This window comes from Natator depressus, chromosome 23, assembly GCF_965152275.1.
Source record: "Natator depressus isolate rNatDep1 chromosome 23, rNatDep2.hap1, whole genome shotgun sequence".
NCBI lineage: Eukaryota > Metazoa > Chordata > Testudines > Cheloniidae > Natator > Natator depressus.
Genome location: NC_134256.1, coordinates 23,246,579 through 23,274,234, shown reverse-complemented (window position 1 = coordinate 23,274,234; position 27,656 = coordinate 23,246,579). Strand labels below are relative to the sequence as shown.

Sequence of the window (27,656 nt, the reverse complement as noted above, 5' to 3'; positions counted from 1 at the left end):
TTGTCCAATAAACCTTCGGTTTTACTGGCTGGCTGAGAGTCTCAGTGAATCCCAGGAAGAGGGGTGCAGGGCCTGGACTCCCCCACACTCCGTGACACCCCCTAGCACCCGGCACAGACTGCCAGGGGTGAGCGCCCCCCACCGAGCCCCGGAGCACCCAGCACGGACTGCCAGGGGAGAGTGCCCCCCCACCGAGCCCCGGAGCACCCAGCACGGACTGCCAGGTGAGAGTGCCCCCCCACCGAGCCCCCTAGCACCCAGCACGGACTGCCAGGGGAGAGCGCCCCCCCACCGAGCCCCCTAGCACCCGGCATGGACTGCCAGGGGTGAGCGCCCCCCCCCCAGCACCTGGCATGGACTACCAGGGGTGAGCACCCCCCACCGAGCCCCCTAGCACCTGGCATGGACTGCCAGGGGAGAGCGCCCCCCCACCGAGCCCCCTAGCACCCGGCATGGACTGCCAGGGGTGAGCGCCCCCCACCGAGCCCCCTAGCACCCGGCATGGACTGCCAGGGGAGAGCGCCCCCCACCGAGCCCCCTGCCCCACAGCACTGTGCCCCCTAGGGCCAGCGCTTAGTCTGACCTAAGGCCTCCCCCCACACACACCTGAGAGCAGCATGGGATCTTTCTCCACCGATTTCCGCACATGGTCCGATTCCCCGGTCAGGGAGCTCTCGTCAATCTTCAGGTCGTTCCCCTGGATCAGAACCCCGTCAGCCGGGAGCAGGTCGCCTGGCGAAGGGGAGAAAATGGCCCACATGAGACCTGTGTGCCCGTGTCGGGCGTCCTTGGATCTGCCCCCCCATCCCTCCACATGGGACCTGCATTGCCCAGATGGCACCCACATGCCCCGCAACCCCTTCCCAGATCACACCAATGTGCCCATCTGCCCCGGCGTCGGGCTGCCCCAAGATCAGACCCCCCTGTCCCCTCGGCCCAGTCATCGTGGATCTTGACCCATGAGTCCCTCTGGCCCCCAAATGGGACCTGGATATCCTTCTGCCTCTGCCCCAGATGGTACACACATGCCCCACCACCTCTTCCCAGACTAGACCCAAGTGCCCATGTAACCCAGCATCAGAGCACCTGGGATCAAATCCACACGCAAATCTATCCCTTCCCAGGTCAGTCCCACGAGCCCCTCTGCCCTGGCGTCGGTGCTGCCCTGGATCGCCCTCCCCCCGCTAAGCCCCTCTGCCCTGGCGTCGGGGCTGCCCGGATCCCCCCAGCCCGGCGGCGGGGCTCACTCACCGTATTTGATCTGGGCGATGTCTCCCACCACCAGCTCGGCCACGGGGATCTGGATCTGCTGCCCTTTGCGGATGACCGCGAATTTCTGCTCCTGCTCGATGCGGCTTTGGAGCCCCCGGAACTGCTTCTCCTTGCTCCAGTCGTTGAAGGCCGTGACCAGCACCACGCAGACGACGGAGAGCAGGATGGCCGCCCCCTCGATCCAGCCGGCCTCTGCCTCGCCCTCGTCCTCCGCCCCCGCTGCCAGGTTCCCGCAGGCTGCACCGCGCCACGGGGCAGGGACCAGGGCGGAGCAGAGGGGGGAGAGGGAGAGGGATGGGACAGGAAGGAGGAGTTGGAGGGCAGGCCGGTGCCAAGCAAAGGTAACCGTGCATTGGGGCTGACAGACAGGGGCTGATAGACAGACAAGTTCCCCTCCCCCCGCATGGTCCTGCTCCCCTCCCCCCGGAGGCTAGGTGGCATTAGGGTGGGGAGCCCCCGGCCAGGGGTGGGAAGGGTCTGCGTGGGGCAAAGGGTGCGACACCTGCTCCATCCATCCTCCATGGGAGTCGGGGGATGGGTGGGCAGATGGGTGAGCACAGGGACGGGGCAGGGGATGGGTGAGTGGGCCAGTGGCCAGACGGATGGGTCAGTGGATGGGCGGACAGATGGATGGGTGTATGGATCAGCGGACGGACGGGTGGGTCAGCGGACGGACGGGTGGGTGGGTCAGCAGACGGGTGAATGGGTGGGTCAGTGGTTGTATGGACAGATGGATCAGCGGATGGATGGGTGGGTCAGTGGATGGGCGGACAGATGGATGGGTGGGTCAGTGGATGGATGGGTGGATGGATGGATCAGCGAACGGACGGGTGGGTCAGTGGATGGACGGGTGGGTGGGTCAGCAGACGGGTGAATGGGTGGGTCAGTGGTTGTATGGACAGATGGATCAGCGGATGGATGGGTGGGTCAGTGGATGGGCGGACAGATGGATGGGTGGGTCAGTGGATGGATGGGTGGACGGATGGATCAGCGGACGGACAGGTGGGTCAGTGGACAGACAGATGGGTGGGTCAGTGGATGGATGGATGGATGGATGGATGGATCAGCAGATGGACGGGTGGATAAGTGGACGGACGGATGGGTGGGTGGGTCAGTGGTGGACAGATGGATGGATGGGTCAGTGGTTGGATGGACGGATGGGTCAGTGGATGGGTGGGTCAGTGGACGGAGAGATGGATGGATGGAGCAGATGGTGGAGCGGTTGGTGAACAGGTCAGAGGTTGGATGGACAGGCGGATCAGCAGATGGACGGATGGACTAATGGATGGAGTAGCAGACAGATAGAGGAATGGGTCAGCAGACGGACGGATGGATGGATCAGTGGCCGGCCAGATGGCTGGAGGAGTAGCAGATGGACCGACGGGTCAGGGGTTGGACTGATGGGTCAGCAGATGGGCAGATGGTTGGAGGAGTAGCAGAAAGATGGACGGATGGATCAGCGGATGGATCGACGGATGGATCAGCGGATGGATGGAGTAGCAGATGGATGGATGGACAGATCAGAGGGTGGATGGGTAGGTCAGTGGATGGATGGATGGACGAATGGAGTAGCAGATAGATGGACGGACAGATGATGGAGGAATAGCAGACAGATGGATGGATCGATCAGCAGATGGATGGATGGATGGATGGATGGGTCAGTGGCCACACGGATGGATGGGTGAGTCAGCGGATGGATGGATGGACAGACGGATCAGTGGATGAATGGATGGAGAAGCAGCAGACAGACAGAAGGATGGGTCAGTGGATGGATGGAAGGACGGACGGAGCAGTGGGTGGACAGACGGACGGCCCAGCGGGTGGATGGGTAGGTCAGTGTGTCACAGAGTGTGGGGGGAGTCCGGGCCCTGCACCCCTCTTCCTGGGATTCACCGGGACTCTCAGCCAGCCAGGAAAACGGGAGGTTTATTGGACAACAGGAACACAGTCCAAAACAGAGCTTGTGGGTACAACCAGGACCCCTCAGTCAAGTCCTTCTGGGGGAGCAGGGAGCTCAGACCCCAGCCCTGGGGTTCCCTGCGTTCCTCCCCCCAGCCCCAAACTGAAACTAAACCCCCCCAGCAGGCTCCCTCCTGCAGCCTCTGTCCACATTCCCGGGCAGAGGTGTCACCTCCCCCCCCCCCCCGGCTCAGGGGACAGGCTCTCAGGTCTCCCATTGAAAACCCCCCCCCGCCACAGTCCCAGCTCAGCGCTCCCCCCGCCCTGCTGCCTCACACAGTGGATGGACAGATGGAGGAGTAGCAGATGGATGGATGGATGGGTCAGCGGGTAGATGGACGGAGCAGCGGGTGGATGAGTAGGTCAGTGGACGGATGGATGGATGGACCAATGGGTAGAAGGACGGACAGACCGGCAGGTGGATGGATGGCGGGAGCAGCAGGTGGACGGATGGACAGAGGGGTAGCAGACGGACAGATGGATGGCTCAGCGGTTGGATGGGTGGACGGACGGACGGACCAGCAGATGGATGGACGGGTGGAGCAGCGGCTGGACGGACGGATGGACGGAGGGGTAGCAGACAGACAGATGGAGGCTCAGCAGTTGGACAGATGGACCAGCAGGTGGATGGATGGGTAGAGCAGCAGGTGGACGGACGGACGGAGGGGTAGCAGACGGACAGATGGATGGCTCAGCGATTAGACGGGCGGACGGACGACCAGCAGATGGATGGATGGGCGGAGCAGCGGGTGGATGGACGGACGGACGGACGGAGGGGTAGCAGAGCACAGATGGATGGCTCAGCAGGTGAGCGGGCGGACGGACGGACCAGCAGATGGATGGATGGGTAGAGCAGTGGGTGGACGGATGGACGGACGGACGGAGGGGTAGCAGACAGACAGATGGATGGCTCAGCAGTTGGTCAGATGGACCAGCAGGTGGATGGATGGGTAGAGCAGCAGGTGGACGGACGGACGGACGGACGGAGGGGTAGCAGACGGACAGATGGATGGCTCAGCAGGTGGACGGGCGGACGGACGGACCAGCAGGTGGATGGATGGGTAGAGCAGCGGGTGGATGGACGGATGGACGGACGGAGGGTAGCTGACGGACAGAAGGATGGCTCAGCGGTTGGACGGACGGACCAGCAGATGGATGGATGGGTAGAGCAGCCGGGTGGACGGACGGACGGACGGACGGACGGACAGAGGGGTAGCAGACAGACAGATGGATGGCTGAGCGGTTGGACGGCGACGGACCAGCAGATGGATGGATGGGCGGAGCAGCGGGTGGATGGACGGACGGACGGAGGGGTAGCAGACGGACAGATGGATGGCTCAGCAGGTGGACGGGCGGACGGACGGACCAGCAGATGGATGGATGGGTAGAGCAGCGGGTGGATGGACGGATGGACGGACGGAGGGGTAGCAGACGGACAGATGGATGGCTCAGCGGTTGGACCGGACGGACCAGCAGATGGATGGATGGTAGAGCAGCGGGTGACGGACGGACGGACGGAGGAGTAGCAGACGGACAGATGGATGGCTCAGCGGTTGGACGGACGGACCAGCAGATGGATGGATGGGTAGAGCAGCGGGTGGACGGACGGACGGACGGACGGACAGAGGGGTAGCAGACAGACAGATGGATGGCTGAGCGGTTGGACGGGCGGACGGACCAGCAGATGGATGGATGGGCGGAGCAGCGGGTGGATGGACGGACGGACGGAGGGGTAGCAGACGGACAGATGGATGGCTCAGCAGGTGGACGGGCGGACGGACGGACCAGCAGATGGATGGATGGGTAGAGGCAGCGGGTGGATGGACGGATGGACGGACGGAGGGGTAGCAGACGGACAGATGGATGGCTCAGCGGTTGGACGGACGGACCAGCAGATGGATGGATGGGTAGAGCAGCGGGTGGACGGACGGACGGACGGACGGACGGAGTAGCAGACGGACAGATGGATGGCTCAGCGGTTGGACGGACGGACCAGCAGATGGATGGATGGGTAGAGCAGCGGGTGGACGGACGGACGGAGGGGTAGCAGACAGATGGATGGATGCTCAGCGGTTGGACAGATGGACCAGCAGATGGATGGATGGAGGCAGCGGGTGGACGGACGGACGGAGGGGTAGCAGACAGAACAGACGGATTGCTCAGCGGTTGGATGGGCGGACGGACGGACGGAGCAGTGGAGGGACCTTTGTTTCTCCCTCATCCCGCCTCGCAGCCCCGTGACCCAACCACACCCGAGCTACCCCCCGGGGTGGAAAACGCCCCCCCGCGCCCGCCTCCCCCCTTCCCCCCACCAAGCTGCTGACCCCGGGCTCTGGCCCCGCCCCATCTCGCGGGGAGCCCCCGGGCCAGGACTGACCTTCGCTCCCCTCTCCTGGCGGGGCGTAGAAGGACAGCCCCAGGGAGATGATGGCCGCGATCTCCAGGATGATCAGGGTCACGTCCTGCAGAGCCTCCCACACCAGCTGCAGGAAGGTCTTGGGCTGCTTGGGCGGGATGAAGTTCTGGCCGTAGATCTGCCGTCGCTTCTCCAGGTCGGCCGCGTTGTCCGACAGGCCTGAGCAGGGGCACAGAGATGGGGGATGAAGGCAGAGCCCGGACGCCTGGGTTCTCTCCCTGGCTCTGGGAGGGGAGGGGGGCTGTGGTTAGAGCGGGGGGGCTGGGAGCCAGGACTCCTGGGTTCTCTCCCTGGCTCTGGGAGGGGAGTGGGGGCTGGTGGTTAGAGCGGGGGGGGGCTGGGAGCCAGGACTCCTGGGTTCTCTCCCCAGCTCTGGGAGGGGAGTGGGGGCCTGGTGGTTAGAGCAGGGGGCGGGAGCCAGGACTCTCATGTATTTCGCTGCGGGTCCCAGAGCCAGGTCAGCGTGGCAGAGAATTTGTGGATGGTCCCTGGGCTGCGGGCTGCTCCCTGGGTCTGGTGACATTTTAAATATTTAACGAGCTGGCAGGTGAGAGCCAGGGAGGGGGGGCAGGGCCACCCGGGGGCCTTTGATCGCCCAGGGGTTCGGATCCTGTCCTGGGCAGCTGGGCCTCCTGCCCTCTCCTGGCCACCCAGGAAACCCTTTGAAATGAATGAATGACACGGGGTGGGGGGGGGCAGCGCTCCCTCTCTGCAGAGCAAGGCACAGATGTCACTGAACCCAGGAGTCCAGGCCCCCAGCCCCTCCGAGCCGAGCAGAGAACCCAGGAGTCCAGGCTCCCGGCCCCCCTCCCCGAGCCAGGCAGAGAACCCAGGCGTCCTGTCTCGCGTCCCTCCTGCTCTGGGGACATTCACCCTGAACCTCAGACCAGCAGCAGGTTGGTTCTGCTCATTCCCCAGGAGCCCCCGGCCGCTTTAGAGCTTCGCGGTTGTGTCCTGTAGGGGCGCTCTCCCCGGGCCAGGCAGGGCGGGGCATTGGGGGGGGTTGGCAGGCAGGGTTGGGCACTAGGCAGTACTGGGGGCTGGGCGGGGGACGCTCGCAGGGGGGGCTGGTGGAGGTCTCTCTGCTCCGTGCTGGGGAGGTCCCTGGGGGGGTGGCTGCCCCCCACCTGGAGCGGCTCCGTCCCCAGCCCGGCAAGTCTCTGCCGCAGCCTGAAGGACGATTCAAGGGAGAACCCGGCACAGGAGCCAATGCTGCAGCCCCCCCCCGCCCCAGCTCCGTCTGCAGCCCCCCCAGCCAGCCCCCCCAGTCAGCTCCGCCTCCCCTCAGCCCCCCGCTCCGAGTCCATCCCCAGCCCTCCCCAGCCAGCCAGCCGCCCCGGCCCCGGCCCTGCCCCAGCCCCCCTGCCAGCTCTGACCCCCCCCGGGCCAGCTCCCCCGGCTCCGTCTCTCCCCGACCCAAAGCGGAGTCGCCCCCCACCCCCCCGGCCTCTCCAAGGGATGGAACCACCCGCAGAACCTGAACAGAGCTTCCTTGCAAGGGGAGAGAACCCAGGAGTCCAGGCTCCCACCCCGCCCTGCTCACCGCAGAGGGGCCCTGTCTCAGCGGAGAGGTCCCGGATGAAAGACAGAATGTCAGGACGCCTGGGTTCTCTCCCAGCTCTGGGTGGGGAGTGGGCTCTGGTGAGTCAGAGCAGGGGGGGCTGTGTGACGAAGCGGGACTGTTCTTAATGTTTCCTCTGAATAGTGTGGGGATGCCTCAGTTTCCCCTAGGCAGTCTTAAGTCTCTAGGGGGTGGGGTAAGGGGTATGGTCGTTGCAGAGCCCCAGAGGGCAGGTGTGTGCAGGGGTCTGGACACAGAGAATGGCCGACACCCTGTTTCCTGGCAACTGATGGCCTGGGCCCTTCCCCCTGCAAGGTGAGAGCTAAAGGGTTGGAGAACAAAGGGATCAGGTGCCCTCCTGGCCCGGGAAAGGGACAAAGCCCAGGGGAGGTGGGGCTGGAGAGAGTTTCAGTTTGGGGCTGGCTGGGGAAATGGAGTGAAGGGCAGATGGGGTTGTCTGGCTCACTGCCCCCCAAAATGGACCCAGCTGAGGGGTCCTGTTCTCTGCACCTACAAGCTCTGTGTTAGACCATGTTCCTGTCGTCTAATAAACCTTCTGTTTTACTGGCTGGCTGAGAGTCCCGTCTGACTGCGGAGTTGGGGCCAGGACCCTCTGGCCCCCCCAGGACCCCGCCTGGGCGGACTCGCTGGGGGAAGCGCAGGGAGGGGCAGAGGAGGCTGGAGGCTCCGGGTCAGACCCAGGAAGGTGGAGCCGGGGGAGCTGTGTGTCCCGCAGACAGGCTGCTCCCCGAGAGGAGACTCCCCCAGAGTCCTGCCCGGCTTCGTGGGGAGCAGGTCAGAGCATCGCCCGGGACCCCATGACAGGCTGGGAGCCAGGACTCCTAGGTTCTCTCCCCAGCTCGAGGAGGGTAGGGGGGTCTGGTGGTTAGAGCAGGGGGCTGGGAGCCCGGACTCCTGGTTCTCTCTCCCCCCCGCCCCCAGGCTGCGGACGGAGGAGCCGGTACCTTCGGTCGGGGAGGTCTTGAGCCGGGCGGCAGAGCCCGCTCACGTTGGTGTAGCCGTCCTGGATCTTCTGCAAGGCCTCGGCCCCGCGCAGCTCCATGAGGCCCCGCAGCTCGGGCAGGTGCAGCCCAGGCCACCCGCATGGTCCAGCTCCCGCCGCTGGCTCTTGGGGTAGAAATCCACCGCGCTGTTCGCCAGGTCGCCCATGGCTGCGGGCGGCGCCCCCGGGGGCGGCCGGCGGGCAGGGGGGAGGTGGGCCTGGCGCTGGGGCAGCGGGAGGGGCGGACGGGGAACCCTGCACAGGAGCAGAGGAAGGAGTGAGGGGACGGAGAAGCTGGCGGGGGAGCAGTGAGTCTGTGCCGGCACTAGGGGGCGCCGTGGTGTGGGGGGCTGGGCGGGGGGTACTGGGTGGGGGGTGCTGGGCGAGGAGCACTCTCCTCTGGCAGTCAGGGCTTGGCGCTGGGGGGCTGCGCAGGGGGCGCTGCGCTGCGGGGGTGGGGGGCTGGGCAGGGGGCTGGGTGGGGGGCACGGTGGGGGTGGGGGCTGGGCAGGGGCTGCGCAGGGGGCGCTGTGCTGTGGGGGTGGGGGGCTGGGTGGGGGGCTGGGCAGGGGGCGCTGCGGGGGCAGGGGGCAGGGCAGGGGGCTGGGCAGGGGGCGCTGCATTGCGGGGGTGGGGGCTGGGCAGGGGGCACGGCGGGGGTGGGGGGCTGGGCAGGGGCTGGGCAGTGGGCGCTGCGCTACGGGAGTGGGGGGCTGGGCGGGGGGGCACAGCAGGGGAGGGGGCTGGGCAGGGGGCGCTGCGGGGGGCGGGGGGCGCCCTCCCCCAGCCGTCACATCTCCTCCCTCACTCACCTGCTCAGCGTCTGCTCTGTGCCGGGGTCTCCATCCTCCGAAGCCGGGTCCCCCCTAGCAGCCGCGGCCGGCGGGCAGAGCACGGCCAAGGGCCAATCCATGGACAAGGCCGGGCCGGTCAGTGTGGGGGACCCTGGTCAGAGCTGGGCAGCACCGAGCCCCCCACCGCTCTGGGGGCACCTGGGGGCATCACACGGACAGGAGTGTCACAGGGTGTGGGTCAGAATCGGGGGATCCCTTCTGGCACCCACTCCATCCATCCCCATGAGCACTCACCTGCCTAGTGGGACCTCATTGTGAGCCCCCACCCACCCCCCAGCCAACGGCACCTTCACCCACCCGCCCGCCCACCCTCCGCCCAACGGCACCTTCTCCATCCCGCCCACCCATCCCCCAACCTAATGGCACCTTTACCCATCCACCCACCCATCCCCCAACCCAACGGCACCTTCACCCCCCCACCGTCCTCCAACCCAATGGCACCTTCTCCCACCCGCCACCCACCCACCCCCTCAACCCAACTGCACCTTCACCGCCCGCCCACCAACCCTCCAACCCAACGGCACCTTCTCCCACCCGCCAACCCTCCACCCCCCAAACCCAACGGCACCTTCACCCCCCCACAGCCCTCCAACCCCAATGGCACCTTCTCCCACCTGCCAACCCACCCACCCCTCAACCCAACGGCACCTTCACCGCCCCGCCCACCAACCCTCCAACCCAACGGCACCTTCTCCCACCCGCCAACCCATCCACCCCCCAACCCAACGGCACCTTCACCCCCCCACAGCCCTCCAACCCAATGGCACCTTCTCCCACCCGCCAACCCACCCACCCCTCAACCCAACAGCACCTTCACCGCCCGCCCACCAACCCTCCAACCCAACGGCACCTTCTCCCACCCGCCAACCCACCCACCCCCAACCCAACGGCACCTTCTCCCACCCGCCCACCCATCCCCAAACCCAACGGCACCTTCAAGCACCCATCCATCCATCCCCAACTTAATGGCTCCTTTACCCACCCACCCACCCATCTCCCAACCCAACGGCACCTTCACCCCCCACCCCCCTTCAACCCAACGGCACCTTCTCGCACCCGCCAACCCACCCCCCAACCCCAATGGCACCTTCACCCCCCCGCCCACCCCCCAATCCAATGGCACCTTCTCCCACCAGCCAACCCACCCCCCCCCCAACCCAACAGCACCTTCACCCGCCCGCCCACCCTTCCCCCAACCCAACGGCACCTTCACCCACCTGCCCCCACCATCCTCCAACCCAACGGCACCTTCTCCCACCCCGCCAACCCAACCACCCCCCAGCCCAACGGCACCTTCACCCACCCCCCCACCAACCCTCCAACCCAATGGCACCTTCACCCGCCAACCCACCCACCCCCCAACCCAATGACACCTTCTCCCACCCGCCAACCCATCCACCCCCCAACCCAACGGCACCTTCACCCCCCCACAGCCCTCCAACCCAACGGCACCTTCTCGCACCCACCAACCCACCCACCCCTCAACCCAACGGCACCTTCTCCCGCCCCGCCAACCCACCCACCCCCAACCCAACGGCACCTTCACTTGCCCCGCCAACCCACCCACCCCCAACCCAACGGCACCTTCTCCACCCGCCAACCCACCCACCCCCCAACCCAACTGCACCTTCTCCCACCCGCCAACCCACCCCACCCCCCAACCCAACGGCACCTTCAACCACCCATCCATCCATCCCCCAACCTAATGGCACCTTTACCCACCCACCCACCCATCCCCCAACCCAACGGCACCTTCACCCCCCACCCCCTCCAACCCAACGGCACCTTCTCGCACCCGCCAACCCACCCCCCAACCCAACGGCACCTTCACCCCCCCGCCCACCCCCCAACCCAACAGCACCTTCTCCCACCCGCCAACCCACCCACACCCCAACCCAAAAGAACCTTCACCCGCCCGCCCGCCAACCCTCCATCCCAATGGCACCTTCACCCGCCCGCCCACCCACCCCAACGGCACCTTCTCCCCACCCACCAACCCACCCACCCCCCAACCCAACGGCACCTTCTCCCACCCCCCAACCCACCGGCATCTTCTCCCGCCAGCCAGCCCACCCATCCCCCAACCCAACAGCACCTTCACCCACCCGCCAGCCCACCCAGCGCCCAAACCAAGGGCACCTTCACCCACCCATCCCCCCAACCCAACAGCACCTCTCCCCACCCACCCACCCATCCCCCAACCCAACGACAACCCCGTCTGCCCTTCACTCCATGTCCCAGCCAGCCCCAAACTGAAACTCTCTCCAGCCCCACCTCCTCTGGCTTTGTCCCTTTCCTGGGCCAGGAGGTCACCAGATTCCTTTGTTCTCCAGCCCTTTAGCTCTCACCTCGCAGGGGAAGGGCCCAGGCCATCAGTGGCCAGGAAACAGGGGTGTCGGCCATTCTCTGTGTCCAGACCCCTGCACACACCTGCCCTCTAGGGCTCTACAACGACCATACCCCCTTACCCCACCCCCTAGAGACTTAAGAACTGCTAGGGGAAACTGAGGCACCCCCACACTATTCAGAGGAAACGTTAAGAACAGTCCCGCTTCGTCACACTGCCCCCGGTGCAGCTATGTGGGGCCTTCCCAGCCTGCTAAAGGGGTCACTCCCGGGAGACTGGCTCCAGGCCAGGCAGAGACCAGAGCTGGTGGATCTGTGACACCCTGTAAATCCCACCACCCAACAACTCCTACATTCATCCATCCCGCAGCTCTGCCAGTGCCCCTCACTCCTGAGCCGCAGCCCCTGCCAGCCCAGACCTGCACCCCCCAGCTCTGCCGCTGCCCCTCACTCCCGACCCGCAGCCCCTGCTAGCCCAGACCTGCCCCCCACCCCAGCTCTGCCGGTGCCCCTCACTCCCGACCCGCAGCCCCTTGCCAGCCCAGACCTGCCCCCCCACCCCAGCTCTGCCGGTGCCCCTCACTCCCCCGCTGGTTGCTCAGTGTCTGGGTGGCTCATTCGCGTATTGAGAGCAGCTGCTGGGAACTACGAGGGCAGCTGAACGCGCCTGCTCGGGGAGGGCAGCACACAGGGGGCTGCGGGGGCCAATCCCGCCCTGGGAAAAAGGGAGAAGGGATCGAATCCCAGCAGAGCAACGGGCCCATGGACTGCAGGATTGGGGGGTGATATGTCGCTCTAACCACTAGACCCCACTCCCCTCCCAGAGCCAGGGTGAGAACCCAGGAGTCCTGGCTCCCAGACCCCCCTTCTCTGACGCACTAGAGTGGGGCCAAGGATCTTTTCTTTTAGTGACCTCGGAACGTCAGGTATGAATTTTTCCTCCCACTGGAAATATGGCACATTCATTCCCTAAATGTGACCAGCCCCCACCCTGCCCCCCAGCACGGTGCCCCCCCAGCACCCAGCCCTGCCTGCCCGGGAGAGCGCCCCTCAACGAGCCCCCCAGCCCCGGCACCCCCAGGTTAGGTCTGGGGCTCAGCAGAGCCAGTCTTGGGGGAGCTGGATTCCTCCGAACCCTGAGCCCTTCTCACCGCCCTTGCCAGGTGTTCTGTGATAGATGCCTGCCGGCTCTGGCACATCCCCCTCATGGCTCCATCCACCCCTGCCCCCTCCCTGCCACTTCTGGGGCCCCGGGGACCCCCACTTCCACTCCACACACCCAGCCTGGGGGTCACGGAGCGTGGGGGAGTCTGGGCCCTGCACCCCTCTTCCTGGGATTCACCGGGACTCTCCGCCAGACAAGAAAACGGGAGGTTTATTGGACAATAGCGACACCGTCCAAAACAGAGCTTGTGGGGACACCCAGGACCCCTCGGTGAAGTCCTTCTGGGGGAGCAGGGAGCTTAGACCCCAGCCCTGGGGTTCCCTGTGTTCCTCCACCCAGCCCCAAACCAAAACCAAACCCACCGAGCAGGTTCCCTGCTGCAGCCTCCGTCCACATTCCCGGGCAGAGGTGTCACCTCCCCCTCCCCCTCCTGGCTCAGGTGACAGGCTCTCAGGTCTCCCGTCCCCAGGGCACATTCCCAGGTCAACACTCCCCCTCCCTGCTGCGTCACATCGTCACATCTCTCCCCCCTTCGAGACTGAACTGAGCGGGGTCACTGTGACCAGTGACCTGGGGAAGTTCGGGGCCCCCCTCTCCGGGACAGCGCATCCGCTATCAGGTTGGCACTTCCCTTCACGTGGACCACGTCCATGTCGTAATCCTGCAGGAGCAGGCTCCACCTCAGGAGCTTGGCGTTGGCTCCTTTCATCTGGTGCAGCCAGGTCAGGGGAGAGTGGTCGGTGTAGACGGTGAAGTGTCGCCCGAAGAGATAGGGCTCTAGTTTCTTGAGGGCCCACACCATGGCCAGGCACTCCTTCTCGATGGCCGCGTAGTGTTGCTCCCGGGGTAGCAACTTCTTGCTCAGGTACACGATGGGGTGTCTCTCCCCCTTTTCATCCTCCTGCATTAACACCGCCCCCAGTCCCGTGTCCGGAGGCGTCGGTGAACACCACAAAGGGCTTGTCAAAGTCTGGGTTTGCCAGAACTGGGCCACGGACCAGAGCCTCCTTCCATATAACAGTTCGAAAGGTGAAAATCCGGTAGACTCCTGGGGCACCTCCCTGTACGCGAACAGCAGGTGAGGTAAGTACTTGTCCCAATCCTGCGGGTGCTGGTTCATAAAGGTTTTCAGCATCATCTTTAGCGTCCCCTTAAACCTCTCCACCAGCCCATTGGACTGGGGGTGATACGCTGAGGCCCAGTCATGCCGGACCCCACATTTCTCCCACAAGCACCGGAGCAGGGCCGACATGAAGTTGGAGCCTTGGTCTGTCAAGACTTCCCTGGGGAACCCCACTCGGCTGAAAATGGTCAGGAGCGCATCTGCCACGGTGTCTGCTTCAATGGAAGCTAAGGGCACTGCCTCGGGGTAGCGGGTGGCGAAATCTACCACCCCCAGAATGTATTTCTTCCCCGACCGGGTCGTCTTGCTGAGAGGCCCCACGATGTCCATGGCCACCTTCTGGAAAGGCTCCTCTATGATGGGCAAAGGTCTCAACGCCGCTTTCCCCTTGTCCCGGGCCTTCCCACCCTCTGACAGGGGTCACAGGATCGGCAATACTGCCGGACGGTGGTAAAGACCCCGGGCCAGTAAAAGTTCTGTAGCAACCTCTGCCGGGTGCGCCGGATTCCCTGGTGCCCTGCGAGGGGGATGTCATGGGCCAGGTACAGGAGCTTGCGGCGGTACTTCTGGGGGACCACCAGCTGCCTCCTGATCCCACAGGACTCCCCTTCCCCTGGGGGAGCCCATTCTCGGTACAGGAACCCCTTCTCCCACAGGAACCTCTCCTGGCAGCCTCTCCTCATGGTCCGTCCCTCACTGAGGTCGGCCAGGTCCCTGAGCTTCTGCAAGGAGGGATCTTTCCTCAACTCGGCCTGGAACTCAGCGGCTGGGGAAGGGATGGGGCCCGGTTCCCCCTCCGTGGCCAGGTCTGAGGCCGCAGCCTCTCTGAGCCGTGCCCCTCGGCGCTCCCTCCCCACCAGAGTAGGGTCTCGCGCCTCCGGTGTGGTACCCTCCCCAAGATCAGGGCGCAGTGCCCCTTGCCGGCTCTGGCTACGGGTCACAACCAGGGCGGTCTGAGGCTTGCTTGGCCAGTCCTCTAGTTCCCCCCCAATCAAAACTTCAGTGGGCAAATGGTGGTGCACGCCCACATCCTTGGGGCCCTCCTTGGCCCCCCATTTCAGGTGTACCCTTGCCACGGGCACCTTGAATGGGGTCCCGCCCACCCCATCAGGGTCAGGTAGGTGTTGGGCACCACCCGATCTGGGGCCACCACCTCGGGCCGGGCCAGCGTCACCTCCGCGCCCGTATCCCAGTATCCATTGACCTTCCTCCCATCCACCTCCAGGGGAACAAGGCACTCTCTCCGGAGGGACAGCCCCGCGCCCACCCTGTAAACTGAGCACCCTGAGTCCAGAGCACCCAGCCCTCTGGCGGGGCTGGCTGGGGGTACTCTTCTCCTGCGCAGGTGGTAAATTGGTAGCCCCCCTTGCCTGGGTCGCCTGCCCTCGTCCAGCTGGGTCCCTACCCAGTTAACCTGGGTAGGTTGGGTCTGCTCAGTCTGTCCCTGAGCCCGGGGCACTGGGCCCGTACGTGGCCTCTCTGGCCACAGTGATAGCAGCTCAGGTCACGTTGGTCCCCTCGAACGGGTCGGAGGGGCCCGACACCAGGCGTTCCCCTTTGGAGGGGGTTCTCCCTATTTCCCCGCTGGGAGGCCCCATGGTGACTCTCTCTCTGCATCGGGGGGGCCTGTTCTTTTGGGACTCCTCCCGGCTACCCCTGACCGACTGTTCACAAACTCGTCGGCCAGCTGCCCTGCATGCTGGGGGTTCGCGAGCTTTTTGTCCACCAGCCACAGCCTCAGGTCGGAAGGGCACTGTTCATACAGGTGCTCCAGTACGAACAGGTCAAGCAGGTCCTCTCTAGCTTGGGCCCCCGCTGTCCACTTGCGGGCACATCCCTGCATCCGGTTGACCAGTTGTAGGTAGGTGACCTCAGGCGTTTTACGCTGACTCCGGAACCTTCTCCGGTACATCTCGGGGGTCAGCCCAAACTCACGGAGCAGGGCCTGTTTGAACAGTTCATAGTCCCCTGCCTCTGCCCCTGTCATCCGGCTGTAGACCTCCACGGCTTTGGGGTCCAGTAAGGGGGTGAGGAACTGGAGCCTGTCTGCAGGGTCAACCCTGTGCAGCTCGCAGGCATTCTCAAAGGCCGTCAGGAAGCTATCTATGTCCTCCCCCTCCTTCCGCTGGGCCAGGAAGCACTTATCAAAGCTCCTTGCAGTCTTGGGTCCCCCCTCACTCACCGCAGCCGGGGCCCCACTGCTCCTCAGCCTGGCCAGCTCCAGTTCATGCTGTCTTTGTTTCTCCTTCTCCTGACGCTCCCTCTCCTTCTCCTCCTGCTCATGTTGACGTTGTTTTTCATGATCCTCCAGCTCCCTCATTTTCATCTCCCTCTCCCATTCCAGCCGCATCCGCTCCAGGGACGGGGAGCTCCGCTGGGAGGATCCCCTGCTGGCTGCCGGGGTCAGGGGGCCCTCGGTATTCGCTGGGCTTCCCCCAATCCCTCCCCCAGGCCTAGGTAGGAAGGGTCTCAGGATGTCCTGGGCAGCAGTCTGACCCCTCCCAGCCCGGTCAGGCCCCAGGGCCCACGCTGCGTCCCCCGGGCGGCTTCCCTCCGGGACAGGGATCGGGTCATCCAAGCGATCCCTCTCCTCCAACTGGGCAATCAGCTGTTCCTTGGTGGACCTCCCGATGCGCAGCCCCCTCTGCCTGCACAGCTCCACCAGGTCGCTCTTAAGGCCTTTAGCGTACATCTCCCTGCTGGCCACTCGCAGGCCGGGCAGCTTTCTACGGTTTCCAAGAAGAACCCCGAGGGTGCCAGTCCTTCTTGAGGTCACCACCTCTTTGCCAGGGTCGAGCTGCAGACTCCTCCGCCCCTGGGACCGCTCGCTGCAATCCCCCGGGGGACCCTGTTACTGCAAAAGTCCTTCTCTCTGGTCACACACTCCCAGGGGTTAACCGCCCCCTGAAACCATCTCTCTCTGAACCTTCAGCACGCCGGGTGTCACGGAGTGTGGGGGAGTCCAGGCCCTGCACCCCTCTTCCTGGGATTCACTGAGACTCTCAGCCAGCCAGTAAAACCGAAGGTTTATTGGACAACAGGAACACAGTCCAAAACAGAGCTTGTGGGTACACCCAGGACCCCTCAGTCAAGTCCTTCTGGGGGAGCAGGGAGCTTAGACCCCAGCCCTGGGGTTCCCTGTGTTCCTCCACCCAGCCCCAAACCGAAACCAAACCCACCGAGCAGGTTCCCTGCTGCAGCCTCCCTCCACATTCCTGGGCAGAGGTGTTACCTCCCCCTCCCCCTCCTGGCTCAGGTGACAGGCTCTCAGGTCTCCCGTCCCCAGGGCACATTCCCAGGTCAACACTCCCCCCTCCCTGCTGCGTCACATCGTCACATCTCTCCCCCCTTCGAGACTGAACTGAGCGGGGTCACTGTGACCAGTGACCTGGGGAAGTTCGGGGCCCCCTCTCCGGGACAGCGCATCCGCTATCAGGTTGGCACTTCCCTTCACGTGGACCACGTCCATGTCGTAATCCTGCAGGAGCAGGCTCCACCTCAGGAGCTTGGCGTTGGCTCCTTTCATCTGGTGCAGCCAGGTCAGGGGAGAGTGGTCAGTGTACACGGTGAAGTGTCGCCCGAAGAGATAGGGCTCTAGTTTCTTGAGGGCCCACACCATGGCCAGGCACTCCTTCTCGATGGCCGCGTAGTGTTGCTCCCGGGGTAGCAACTTCTTGCTCAGGTACACGATGGGGTGTCTCTCCCCCTTTTCATCCTCCTGCATTAACACCGCCCCCAGTCCCGTGTCGGAGGCGTCGGTGAACACCACAAAGGGCTTGTCAAAGTCTGGGTTTGCTAGAACTGGGCCACTGACCAGAGCCTCCTTCAGCGCCCGGAAAGCCTCCTGGCACTGCTCGGTCCAGACCACCTTGTCTGGCTTCCCCTTCTTGCATAGCTCAGTGATGGGGGTGGCTATGGCGCTAAAGTGGGGCACAAATCTTCGGTAGTATCCTGCCATCCCAATAAAGGCTTGGACCTGCTTTTTGGTGTGGGGAGCGGGCCAGTCTCTGATCACCTCCACCTTGGCCGGTTCCGGCTTTAGGCGGCCGCTCCCCACCCGATGGCCCAGGTAAGATACTTCAGCCATCCCCACCTTGCACTTCTCCGCTTTGACAGTCAGCCCAGCCCCCTGGAGTCGGTCCAGCACTTGTCTAACCTGGGACACGTGGTCCTCCCAGGTCTGGCTAAAGACACAGATGTCGTCAATATACGCCACGGCAAAACTCTCCATCCCCCTCAGGAGCTGGTCCACCAGGCGCTGGAAGGTGGCCGGCGCTCCCTTGAGGCCGAAAGGCAGGGTCAGAAACTCATAGAGCCCCAGAGGGGTGATAAAGGCCGATTTCAGCCGGGCATCTGCATCCAGCGGCACTTGCCAGTAGCCCTTTGTAAGGTCCATGGTGGTAAGGTACCGAGCTCCTCCCAGCTTGTCTAGGAGCTCGTCCGGCCTGGGCATGGGGTAGGCATCCGATACAGTGATGGCATTGAGCTTCCGATAGTCCACACAGAACCGGACTGACCCATCCTTTTTGGGGATCAGCACCACCGGCGAGGCCCAAGGGCTGGCCGATGGCTGGATCACCCCCAAAGCCAGCATGTCCCGGACCTCTCTTTCCAGGTCCTGAGCAGTTTTCCCTGTGACTCGGAAGGGGGAGCATCTTATCGGCGGGTGCGACCCTGTCTGCACCCGGTGGACAGTCAGATTAGTGCGTCCAGGCTGGTTGGAAAACAGCTGTCGGTACGGATGCAGCACCCCCCTGACCTCAGCTTGCTGGGCAGGGGTGAGCTGATCCGAGAGGGGGATTGTTTCCAGGGGGGAACCAGCTCTGGTCCCAGGGAATAGATCTACTAAAGGGTCATCTCCCTGCTCCTCCCACTGACCACACACAGCTAACACCACATTCCCCCTGGCATAATATGGCTTCATCATATTCACATGGTACACCCGGCGGTGGTGGGCCCGGTTCGACAGCTCCACCACATAGTTTACCTCATTGAGCTGCTTGACGACCTTGAACGGGCCCTCCCAGGCGGCCTGTAGTTTGTTCTTTCTCACGGGGATGAGAACCATCACCTGATCCCCGGTGGCGTAGGCACGGGCCCGCGCCGTGCGGTCATACCAGACCTTCTGCTTCCTCTGGGCTCTGGCCAGATTCTCCCTGGCCAGGCCCATGAGTTCAGCCAGTCTCTCTCGGAAGGTCAGGACATACTCCACCACTGACTCTCCATCGGGAGTGGCCTTCCCCTCCCACTCGTCTCTCATCAGGTCCAGGGGCCCCTCACCCTCCTTCCATATAACAGTTCGAAAGGCGAAAATCCGGTAGACTCCTGGGGCACCTTCCTGTACGCCAACAGCAGGTGAGGTAAGTACTTGTCCCAATCCTGCGGGTGCTGGTTCATAAAGGTTTTCAGCATCATCTTTAGCGTCCCGTTAAACCTCTCCACCAGCCCATTGGACTGGGGGTGATACGCTGAGGCCCAGTCATGCCGGACCCCACATTTCTCCCACAAGCACCGGAGCAGGGCCGACATGAAGTTGGAGCCTTGGTCTGTCAAGACTTCCCTGGGGAACCCCACTCGGCTGAAAATGGTCAGGAGCGCATCTGCCACGGTGTCTGCTTCAATGGAAGCTAAGGGCACTGCCTCGGGGTAGCGGGTGGCGAAATCTACCACCCCCAGAATGTATTTCTTCCCCGACCGGGTCGTCTTGCTGAGAGGCCCCACGATGTCCATGGCCACCTTCTGGAAAGGCTCCTCTATGATGGGCAAAGGTCTCAACGCCGCTTTCCCCTTGTCCCGGGCCTTCCCCACCCTCTGACAGGGGTCACAGGATCGGCAATACTGCCGGACGGTGGTAAAGACCCCGGGCCAGTAAAAGTTCTGTAGCAACCTCTGCCGGGTGCGCCGGATTCCCTGGTGCCCTGCGAGGGGGATGTCATGGGCCAGGGACAGGAGCTTGCGGCGGTACTTCTGGGGGACCCCCAGCTGCCTCCTGATCCCACAGGACTCCCCTTCCCCTGGGGGAGCCCATTCTCGGTACAGGAACCCCTTCTCCCACAGGAACCTCTCCTGGCAGCCTCTCCTCATGGTCCGTCCCTCACTGAGGTCGGCCAGGTCCCTGAGCTTCTGCAAGGAGGGATCTTTCCTCAACTCGGCCTGGAACTCAGCGGCTGGGGAAGGGATGGGGCCCGGTTCCCCCTCCGTGGCCAGGTCTGAGGCCGCAGCCTCTCTGAGCCGTGCCCCTCGGCGCTCCCTCCCCACCCGAGTAGGGTCTCGCGCCTCCAGTGTGGTACCCTCCCCAGGGTCAGGTCGCAGTGCCCCTCGCCGGCTCTGGCCACGGGTCACAACCAGGGCGGTCTGGGGGTCGCTTGGCCAGTCCTCTAGGTCTCCCCCCATCAAAACTTCAGTGGGCAAATGGTGGTGTACCCCCACATCCTTGGGGCCCTCCTTGGTCCCCCATTTCAGGTGTACCCTTGCCACGGGCACCTTAAATGGGGTCCCGCCCACCCCCGTCAGGGTCAGGTAGGTGTTGGGCACCACCCGATCTGGGGCCACCACCTCGGGCCGGGCCAGCGTCACCTCCGCGCCCGTATCCCAGTATCCATTGACCTTCCTCCCATCCACCTCCAGGGGAACAAGGCACTCTCTCCGGAGGGACAGCCCCGCACCCACCCTGTAAACCGAGCACCCTGAGTCCAGAGCCTCCAGCCCTCTGGCGGGGCTGGCTGGGGGTACTCTTCCCTCCTGAGCAGGTGGCAAACTGGTAGCCCCCCTTTCCTGGGTCGCCTGCCCCTCGTCCAGCTGAGTCCCTACCCAGTTAACCCTGGGTAGGTTGGGTCTGCTCAGTTTGTCCCTGAGCCCGGGGCACTGGGCCCGTACGTGGCCTCTCTGGCCACAGTGATAGCAGCTCAGGTCACGTTGGTCCCCCCGAACGGGTCGGAGGGGCCCGACACCAGGCGTTCCCCTTTGGAGGGGGTTCTCCCTATTTCCCCGCTGGGAGGCCCCATGGTGACTCTCTCTCTGCATCGGGGGGGGCCTGTTCTTTTGGGACTCCTCCCGGCTACCCCCTGACCGACTGTTCACAAACTCGTCGGCCAGCTGCCCTGCATGCTGGGGGTTCGCGAGCTTTTTGTCCACCAGCCACAGCCTCAGGTCGGAAGGGCACTGTTCATACAGGTGCTCCAGTACAAACAGGTCAAGCAGGTCCTCTTTAGTTTGGGCCCCCGCTGTCCACTTGCGGGCATATCCCTGCATCCTGTTGACCAGTTGTAGGTAGGTGACCTCAGGCGTTTTACGCTGACTCCGGAACCTTCTCCGGTACATCTCGGGGGTCAGCCCAAACTCACGGAGCAGGGCCTGTTTGAACAGTTCATAGTCCCCTGCCTCTGCCCCTGTCATCCGGCTGTAGACCTCCACGGCTTTGGGGTCCAGTAAGGGGGTGAGGAACTGGAGCCTGTCTGCAGGGTCAACCCTGTGCAGCTCGCAGGCATTCTCAAAGGCCGTCAGGAAGCTATCTATGTCCTCCCCCTCCTTCCGCTGGGCCAGGAAGCACTTATCAAAGCTCCTTGCAGTCTTGGGTCCCCCCTCACTCACCGCAGCCGGGGCCCCACTGCTCCTCAGCCTGGCCAGCTCCAGTTCATGCTGCCTTTGTTTCTCCTTCTCCTGCTGCTCATGTTGACGTTCCCTCTCCTTCTCCTGACGCTCCCTCTCCTTCTCCTCCTGCTCATGCTGACGCTCCCTCTCCTTCTCCTGACGCTCCCTCTCCTTCTCCTCCTGCTCATGTTGACGTTGTTTCTCCTCATGTTGACGTTGTTTTTCATGATCCTCCAGCTCCCTCATTTTCCTCTCCCTCTCCCATTCCAGCCGCATCCGCTCCAGGGATGGGGAGCTCCGCTGGGAGGATCCCCTGCTGGCTGCTGGGGTCAGGGGGCCCTCGGTATTCGTTGGGCTTCCCACAACCCCTCCCCCAGGCATAGGTAGGAAGGGTCTCGGGGTGTCCTGGGCAGCAGTCTGACCCTCCCAGCCTGGTCAGGCCCCAGGGCCCACGCTGCGTCCGCCGGGCGGCTTCCCTCAGGGACAGGGATCGGGTCATCCAAGCGATCCCTCTCCTCCAGCTGGGCAATCAGCTGTTCCTTGGTGGACCTCCCGACGCGCAGCCCCCTCTGCCTGCACAGCTCCACCAGGTCGCTCTTAAGGCGTTTAGCGTACATCTCCCGGCTGGCCACTCGCAGGCCGGGCAGCTGTCCACGGTTTCCAGGAAAAGCCCCTAGTGTGCCAGTCCTTCTTGAGGTCACCACCTCTTTGCCAGGGTCGAGCTGCAGACTCCTCCGCCCCTGGGACCGCTCGCTGCAATCCCCCGGGGGACCCTGTTACTGCAAAAGTCCTTCTCTCTGGTCACACACTCCCAGGGGTTAACCGCCCCCTGGAACCGTCTCTCTCTGAATCTTCAGCACGCCTGGTCCCCGTCAATCCCCCTTCGTTTTACTGTTCCCCAGTCACTTACTGCAGGAAGCGCCGTTCACGGGGTGCAGTAGATCCCACCGCTGCCACCAGTTGTCACGGAGTGTGGGGGAGTCCAGGCCCTGCACCCCTCTTCCTGGGATTCACTGAGACTCTCAGCCAGCCAGTAAAACCGAAGGTTTATTGGACAACAGGAACACAGTCCAAAACAGAGCTTGTGGGGACACCCAGGACCCCTCAGTGAAGTCCTTCTGGGGGAGCAGGGAGCTTAGACCCCAGCCCTGGGGTTCCCTGTGTTCCTCCACCCAGCCCCAAACTGAAACTAAACCCCCCGAGCAGGTTCCCTGCTGCAGCCTCCCTCCACATTCCTGGGCAGAGGTGTCACCTCCCCCTCCCCCTCCTGGCTCAGGTGACAGGCTCTCAGGTCTCCCGTCCCCAGGGCACATTCCCAGGTCAACACTCCCCCCTCCCTGCTGCGTCACATCGTCACACCGGGTCCCCGTCAATCCCCCTTCGTTTTACTGCTCCCCAGTCACTTACTGCAGGAAGCGCCGTTCACGGGGTGCAGTAGATCCCACCGCTGCCACCAGTTGTCACGGAGTGTGGGGGAGTCCAGGCCCTGCACCCCTCTTCCTGGGATTCACTGAGACTCTCAGCCAGCCAGTAAAACAGAAGGTTTATTGGACAACAGGAACACAGTCCAAAACAGAGCTTGTGGGTACACCCAGGACCCCTCAGTGAAGTCCTTCTGGGGGAGCAGGGAGCTTAGACCCCAGCCCTGGGGTTGCCTGTGTTCCTCCACCCAGCCCCAAACTGACACTAAACCCCCACAGCAGGTTCCCTGCTGCAGCCTCTGTCCACATTCCTGGGCAGAGGTGTCACCTCCCCCTCCCCCTCCTGGCTCAGGTGACCGGCTCTCAGGTCTCCCGTCCCCAGGGCACATTCCCAGGTCAACACTCCCCCCTCCCTGCTGCGTCCCATCCTCACACCCCCCCAGGACCCCGCCCGGGGGGACTCGCTGTGGGAAGCGCATGGACACACACACACACAAGCACAAAAGGAGATTTTTTTTCTCCTGGGAACTGACAACAGGTTTCACTTCGTCCCAGGCCACCGGTTCCTGGGAGCGAAGAGCAGGAGAAGCCATTAGACGACCGAGTCCAGACCAACCTCCTGCTTCTTACATTTCACCCCGTCTCCCCCAGCACTGGGATCCCTTCGGCACCCACCGCAGACACCCTGCTCCTGCGACCCCCGCGTCTGACTCCCCAGAACGCAGGCCCCGGACCTGCGCGAAATTCATCCCTGCTTCCCCTAGAGCAGAGCTTTTCGAAAAACTTCCCAGCTTGATTTAAATGGGATGGAGCCTCCCCTGACCCAGGTTCCTCGTCCCAGGGTCAGATCCCTGCACTGGTCAAAATCTGTCACTTGTCTCCCCTCCGGCTTTGTCCGGCGTTACTGTCCAGCCTCTGGATCTTGTCAGAGCTTTTCTGTCCCTGGCCATCTCCAGATAACAGACACTCCTGGCGTCTCTCCCGCTAAGGCAGGTTTTCGGCTCCTTCAGTCCCGGCTCGTCTCTGACCCCTCTCTGATGTGTCACCATCCTTCACATGGGCACCAGAACCGGGCACAAGAGCCCAGCCACGCCAGGGCCAAACCCAGAGGGAAAATAATCGCCCGGCGCCGCCTCGCACTTGCCCCGTTTCTCTGGCCTGATCGCCCTTTTGGCCACAAGCTAAGAGAAGCTAAAGAATCCATCACGGTGCTGGGAAATTTGTCCCTCTTCCTGGGACACGACTGAACCTTGTTTCTAGTCTGGATTTGTCTCGCTTCGGTTTCCAGCCCCTGGAGCCCGGCCTGTCGGTGCTGAGCAAGGCTCCTGTCACGGGTCCCCGGGCGATGCTCTGACCTGCTCCCCACGAAGCCTGGCAGGACTCTGGGGGAGTCTCCTCTCGGGGAGCAGCCTGTGTGCAGGACACACAGCTCACCCGGCTTCCCCCTTCCTGGGTCTGACCCCGGAGCCTCCAGCCTCCTCTGCCCCTCCGGGCACTTCCCACAGCGCGTCCGCCCAGGCGGGGTCCTGGGGGGGCCAGAGGGTCCTGCCCCCAACTCCGCAGTCAGACGGGACTCTCAGCCAGCCGGGGAAACAGAAGGTTTATTAGATGACAGGAACATGGTCTAACACAGAGCTTGTAGGTGCAGAGAACAGGACCCCTCAGCTGAGTCCATTTTGGGGGGCAGTGAGCCAGACAACCCGTCTTCACTCCATGTCCCCAGCCAGCCCCAAACTCCCTCCCCCTCCAGCTCCTCCTCCTCTGGGCTTTGTCCCTTTCCCGGGCCAGGAGGTCACCGGATCCCTTTGTTCTCCAACCCTTTAGCTCTCACCTTGCAGGGGGGAAGGGCCAGGCCATCAACTGCCAGGAAACAGGGTGTCGGCCATTCTCTGTGTCCAGACCGGGCAGACACCTGCCCTCTAGGGCTCTGCAAAGATCATACACCCTTACCCCACCCCCTAGAGTGGAAAACTGAGGCACCCCCACACTATTCAGAGGAACCATTAAGAACAGTCCCACTTCATCACATCTCTCCCCCCTTTGAGATCGAACTGAGCGGGGTCACTTTAGCCGGTGACCTGGGGAAGTTCGAAGCCATGAACGTTCCCATGGATGCCCCAGCATCTCTCCCATTCCTTGGTGGGAGTTACACCAGGCCCTTCCAGTATCACGCCCTCCCTTAGGTCGGGTGTGGTCGATAGCACTCGCAGACCGCACGTGGGAAGGTTTATGCGGCCCGTGCCCTTTGGCCACCCCAAAACTCCCGGGGGTCAAACTGGGATTGGGTCTTCTCCCCAACAAGCTGGCCAAACACAGCCACTTGGTTATAGGACTGTTTAACTTTCTTAACAGCTTTCACTTCATCTGAGACCTTCTCAAAGCTATCCACACTGGGTCTTTCAACAGGAAAGTCAGTGGATCCATTCACAACAGAAAATTTCAGGCTGTTAGGACCTGAAACTTTCTGGATTAAATCACTTTCACACCCTTCAGTGGCAGTAAACTGCTTGCAAAGACTCCATGAGGATTCCTTTCCCTAGGGCTTTTCTATGCAACAATTCACCCCTCACAGAAATTCGGCCTTTACCCTCTTCACCGAGGGCTTGCTCTAGAGGAACACTTTCCTGAGCAACAACAGACTCTTTCTGGGTCTCCCTTACATCCAGAATTACCTCTGGCCCATCCCGCGGATTCCTACACAATCCCCTTTCGGGCAAACTGACAGACTTCCTAGATAAAAGGTCAGAAGCATTCTCCTTCCCTTTGCCACACACAAGCTCAGGAATCTTTTCCTTCTTGCTACAGGTTTCCACACCCTCAGTCGGTAACACAATCACACACCTTCATGCTCTCCTTGTGCCCTGGCTAGGATCTCACCCTGATCAGACAGAGTTGCGACACCCTTTCCCAGCCACACACTAGCAACAGGCAAAATACAAGCACCAGAATTGTCTGGGCTCTGGGATTTTACATAGACACTGACTGGATGCGACCTAGTTACAGGGCCATTCTCCCGAGCAGACACAAACTTAGGACCCTTCCCTTCCTGGGCTTTAGCTGAATCCAGGACCAGCTCTGAGACAACTGCACGACCCTCAACCATCACAGGCTGCAAGGCCCCTTCTGTCTGCTCCACAGACAAAGAAGAGCCGGACACACTTTCTCCTTTCCCAGACACACAGCTTGGGATCTCATTCCCCTGGTCCCAGCACACAAGGCTGGTCACAGACACCTGCTTGGAGATCGGGGTAGCTCCCTCCATAGGCAAGTCAACACCCCTGACAGACACAGGCACGTTTCCTTCACTGTCACACTTCTCCACCCAGCTAACAGGTAAGGTCCAGGGACACTCATCTTCCACTCTCCTCGCCTTCCCACCCTGCTGACTAGACACAGCCATCAGCTCACAAGGCTGCCTAGGCTCATCCAGACTTTCCTTACCCAGCACCTTGCCACTCCCAACAGATCCCCTGCCCTGCCTGTGTCCCCCCACTCAGCTGGGGTCTCAGGTCCCCCCTTGCTCAGCGCTGCCCTTGCTGTCCCAGTGGGGGCAGGCAGCGAGCTCGCTGCTTTCCTCACTGCATCAGAGCCAGCGTGAGCCCCCTCTCCGGTGTGCAAGGGGGGCGGGGAGCCCCAGGAGTCTGGTCACAGGCAGGCAGGTAGCCTGAGCCTAGCAGCTCCTCCCCACTGCCAGCCAGGTCATCTGCATTTTCACTGACCATTTCCCTCTCTGCCGATTTGGTTCCCTGGATTCAAATTCAAACCCTTGGCAGTTACCGGAGCAGGGCCTGGATCCTGTCCCAAAGAGACACAGTCACCCCCCAACAGGGTCTCGCAGCTGGTGTCCTGGAGAACCCCAACGACCAGCCAGTCCCACCCCTCCTGGGTCTGCACAGGGATCTGGGCCATAGGCAGGGCGAGGGGCTTTGTCCCTGGGACCCTCACCCAGCTCACACAGCCCCCCAGCATCTGAGGCTGCACCACCCAGGGCCTGACAACAGTTCTCTCTGTCCCAGGATCTCGCCACCCCAGGAATGTCTCCCCATTGACCATCACCTTCCGCTCCCACTGGGGGTCCAAGGGGCCCGACCCCAGGGAACTCCACACAGACATATAGGTTGGGGTCAGGAGTGGGAGCCTGTCCACCTCCCCACCCATCTGGCTGACGGAGTCTATGGCCTTGGGACCCAGCAAGGGAGCTAGACACCGGGGCTTTTCTGCAGGGTCCCCCTGGTTCAAATCTCCAGCCTGCTCAAAGGCAGTGAGGTGGCATCCACTTCCCCCCCCTCCTTAACCAGGGGCAGCAATTTAGTCTCGAGGTTCCCTGCGGAACTGGCCCCCCGGGGTCTATCCCCACTCACCCCGGGGAGGTCCCCTAGGCCTCTCCGCTCCCCCACCGCCAGTTCATGCTGCTGCTGCTTCTGCAGCTCTTTCTCGGGCTCTCGCTGTCACTCACGGTCCTCTTGCTCTCTCGGACTCAGCTCCAATCCCGTCCGTCTCTGATCCCCGGATGGGGAACCCGATCGTGAAGACCCCTGTCTGGTGGGGACAGGAGTCTTGAGGGTGCCTGGCTCCCACTCCAGCTGCTCCCAGATCCTGCTATAGCCCCAGTTGGGTCAGGAATCTGTTCCTTAGAGCGGTCATCCTCCTCCATCCTCCTCCAGCTGCACGATGAACTGCGCTTTGGTGAACTTTCCAATGCTCCACCCTCTCTTTCTGCACAGGGTTACAGTGTCCTTCTTAAGGAGACGGTGTGTGGACTCACAGGCCTGTGCGCTCTCAGCTCCCCACGGTTTCCAGGGAGAACCCCTAGTGTGCCAGTCCTTCTCGAGGTCACCACCTCTTTGCCAGGGTCGAGCTGCAGACTCCTCCGGCCCGGGACCGCTCGCTGCAATCCCCCGGGGAACCCTGTTACTGCCAAAGTCCTTCTCTCTCCCAGGGCCAAG

The 27,656-nt window shown here is 63.1% G+C and overlaps 1 protein-coding gene across 1 annotated transcript in view; it reads right to left on the bottom strand.

The window, feature by feature from the left end:
- LOC141976621 (plasma membrane calcium-transporting ATPase 3-like) overlaps window positions 1-9,139 on the bottom strand; it is a 31,407-nt gene extending 22,268 nt beyond the window's left edge. The window contains 7 exon segments of the mRNA XM_074937691.1: window positions 607-732; window positions 1,252-1,509; window positions 5,609-5,806; window positions 8,174-8,198; window positions 8,200-8,294; window positions 8,297-8,466; window positions 9,024-9,139. Coding sequence (XP_074793792.1) covers window positions 607-732; window positions 1,252-1,509; window positions 5,609-5,806; window positions 8,174-8,198; window positions 8,200-8,294; window positions 8,297-8,466; window positions 9,024-9,124 — 973 coding nt within the window. The 5' untranslated portion in view covers window positions 9,125-9,139.
- Between the last annotated feature and the right edge of the window lie 18,517 nt (window positions 9,140-27,656).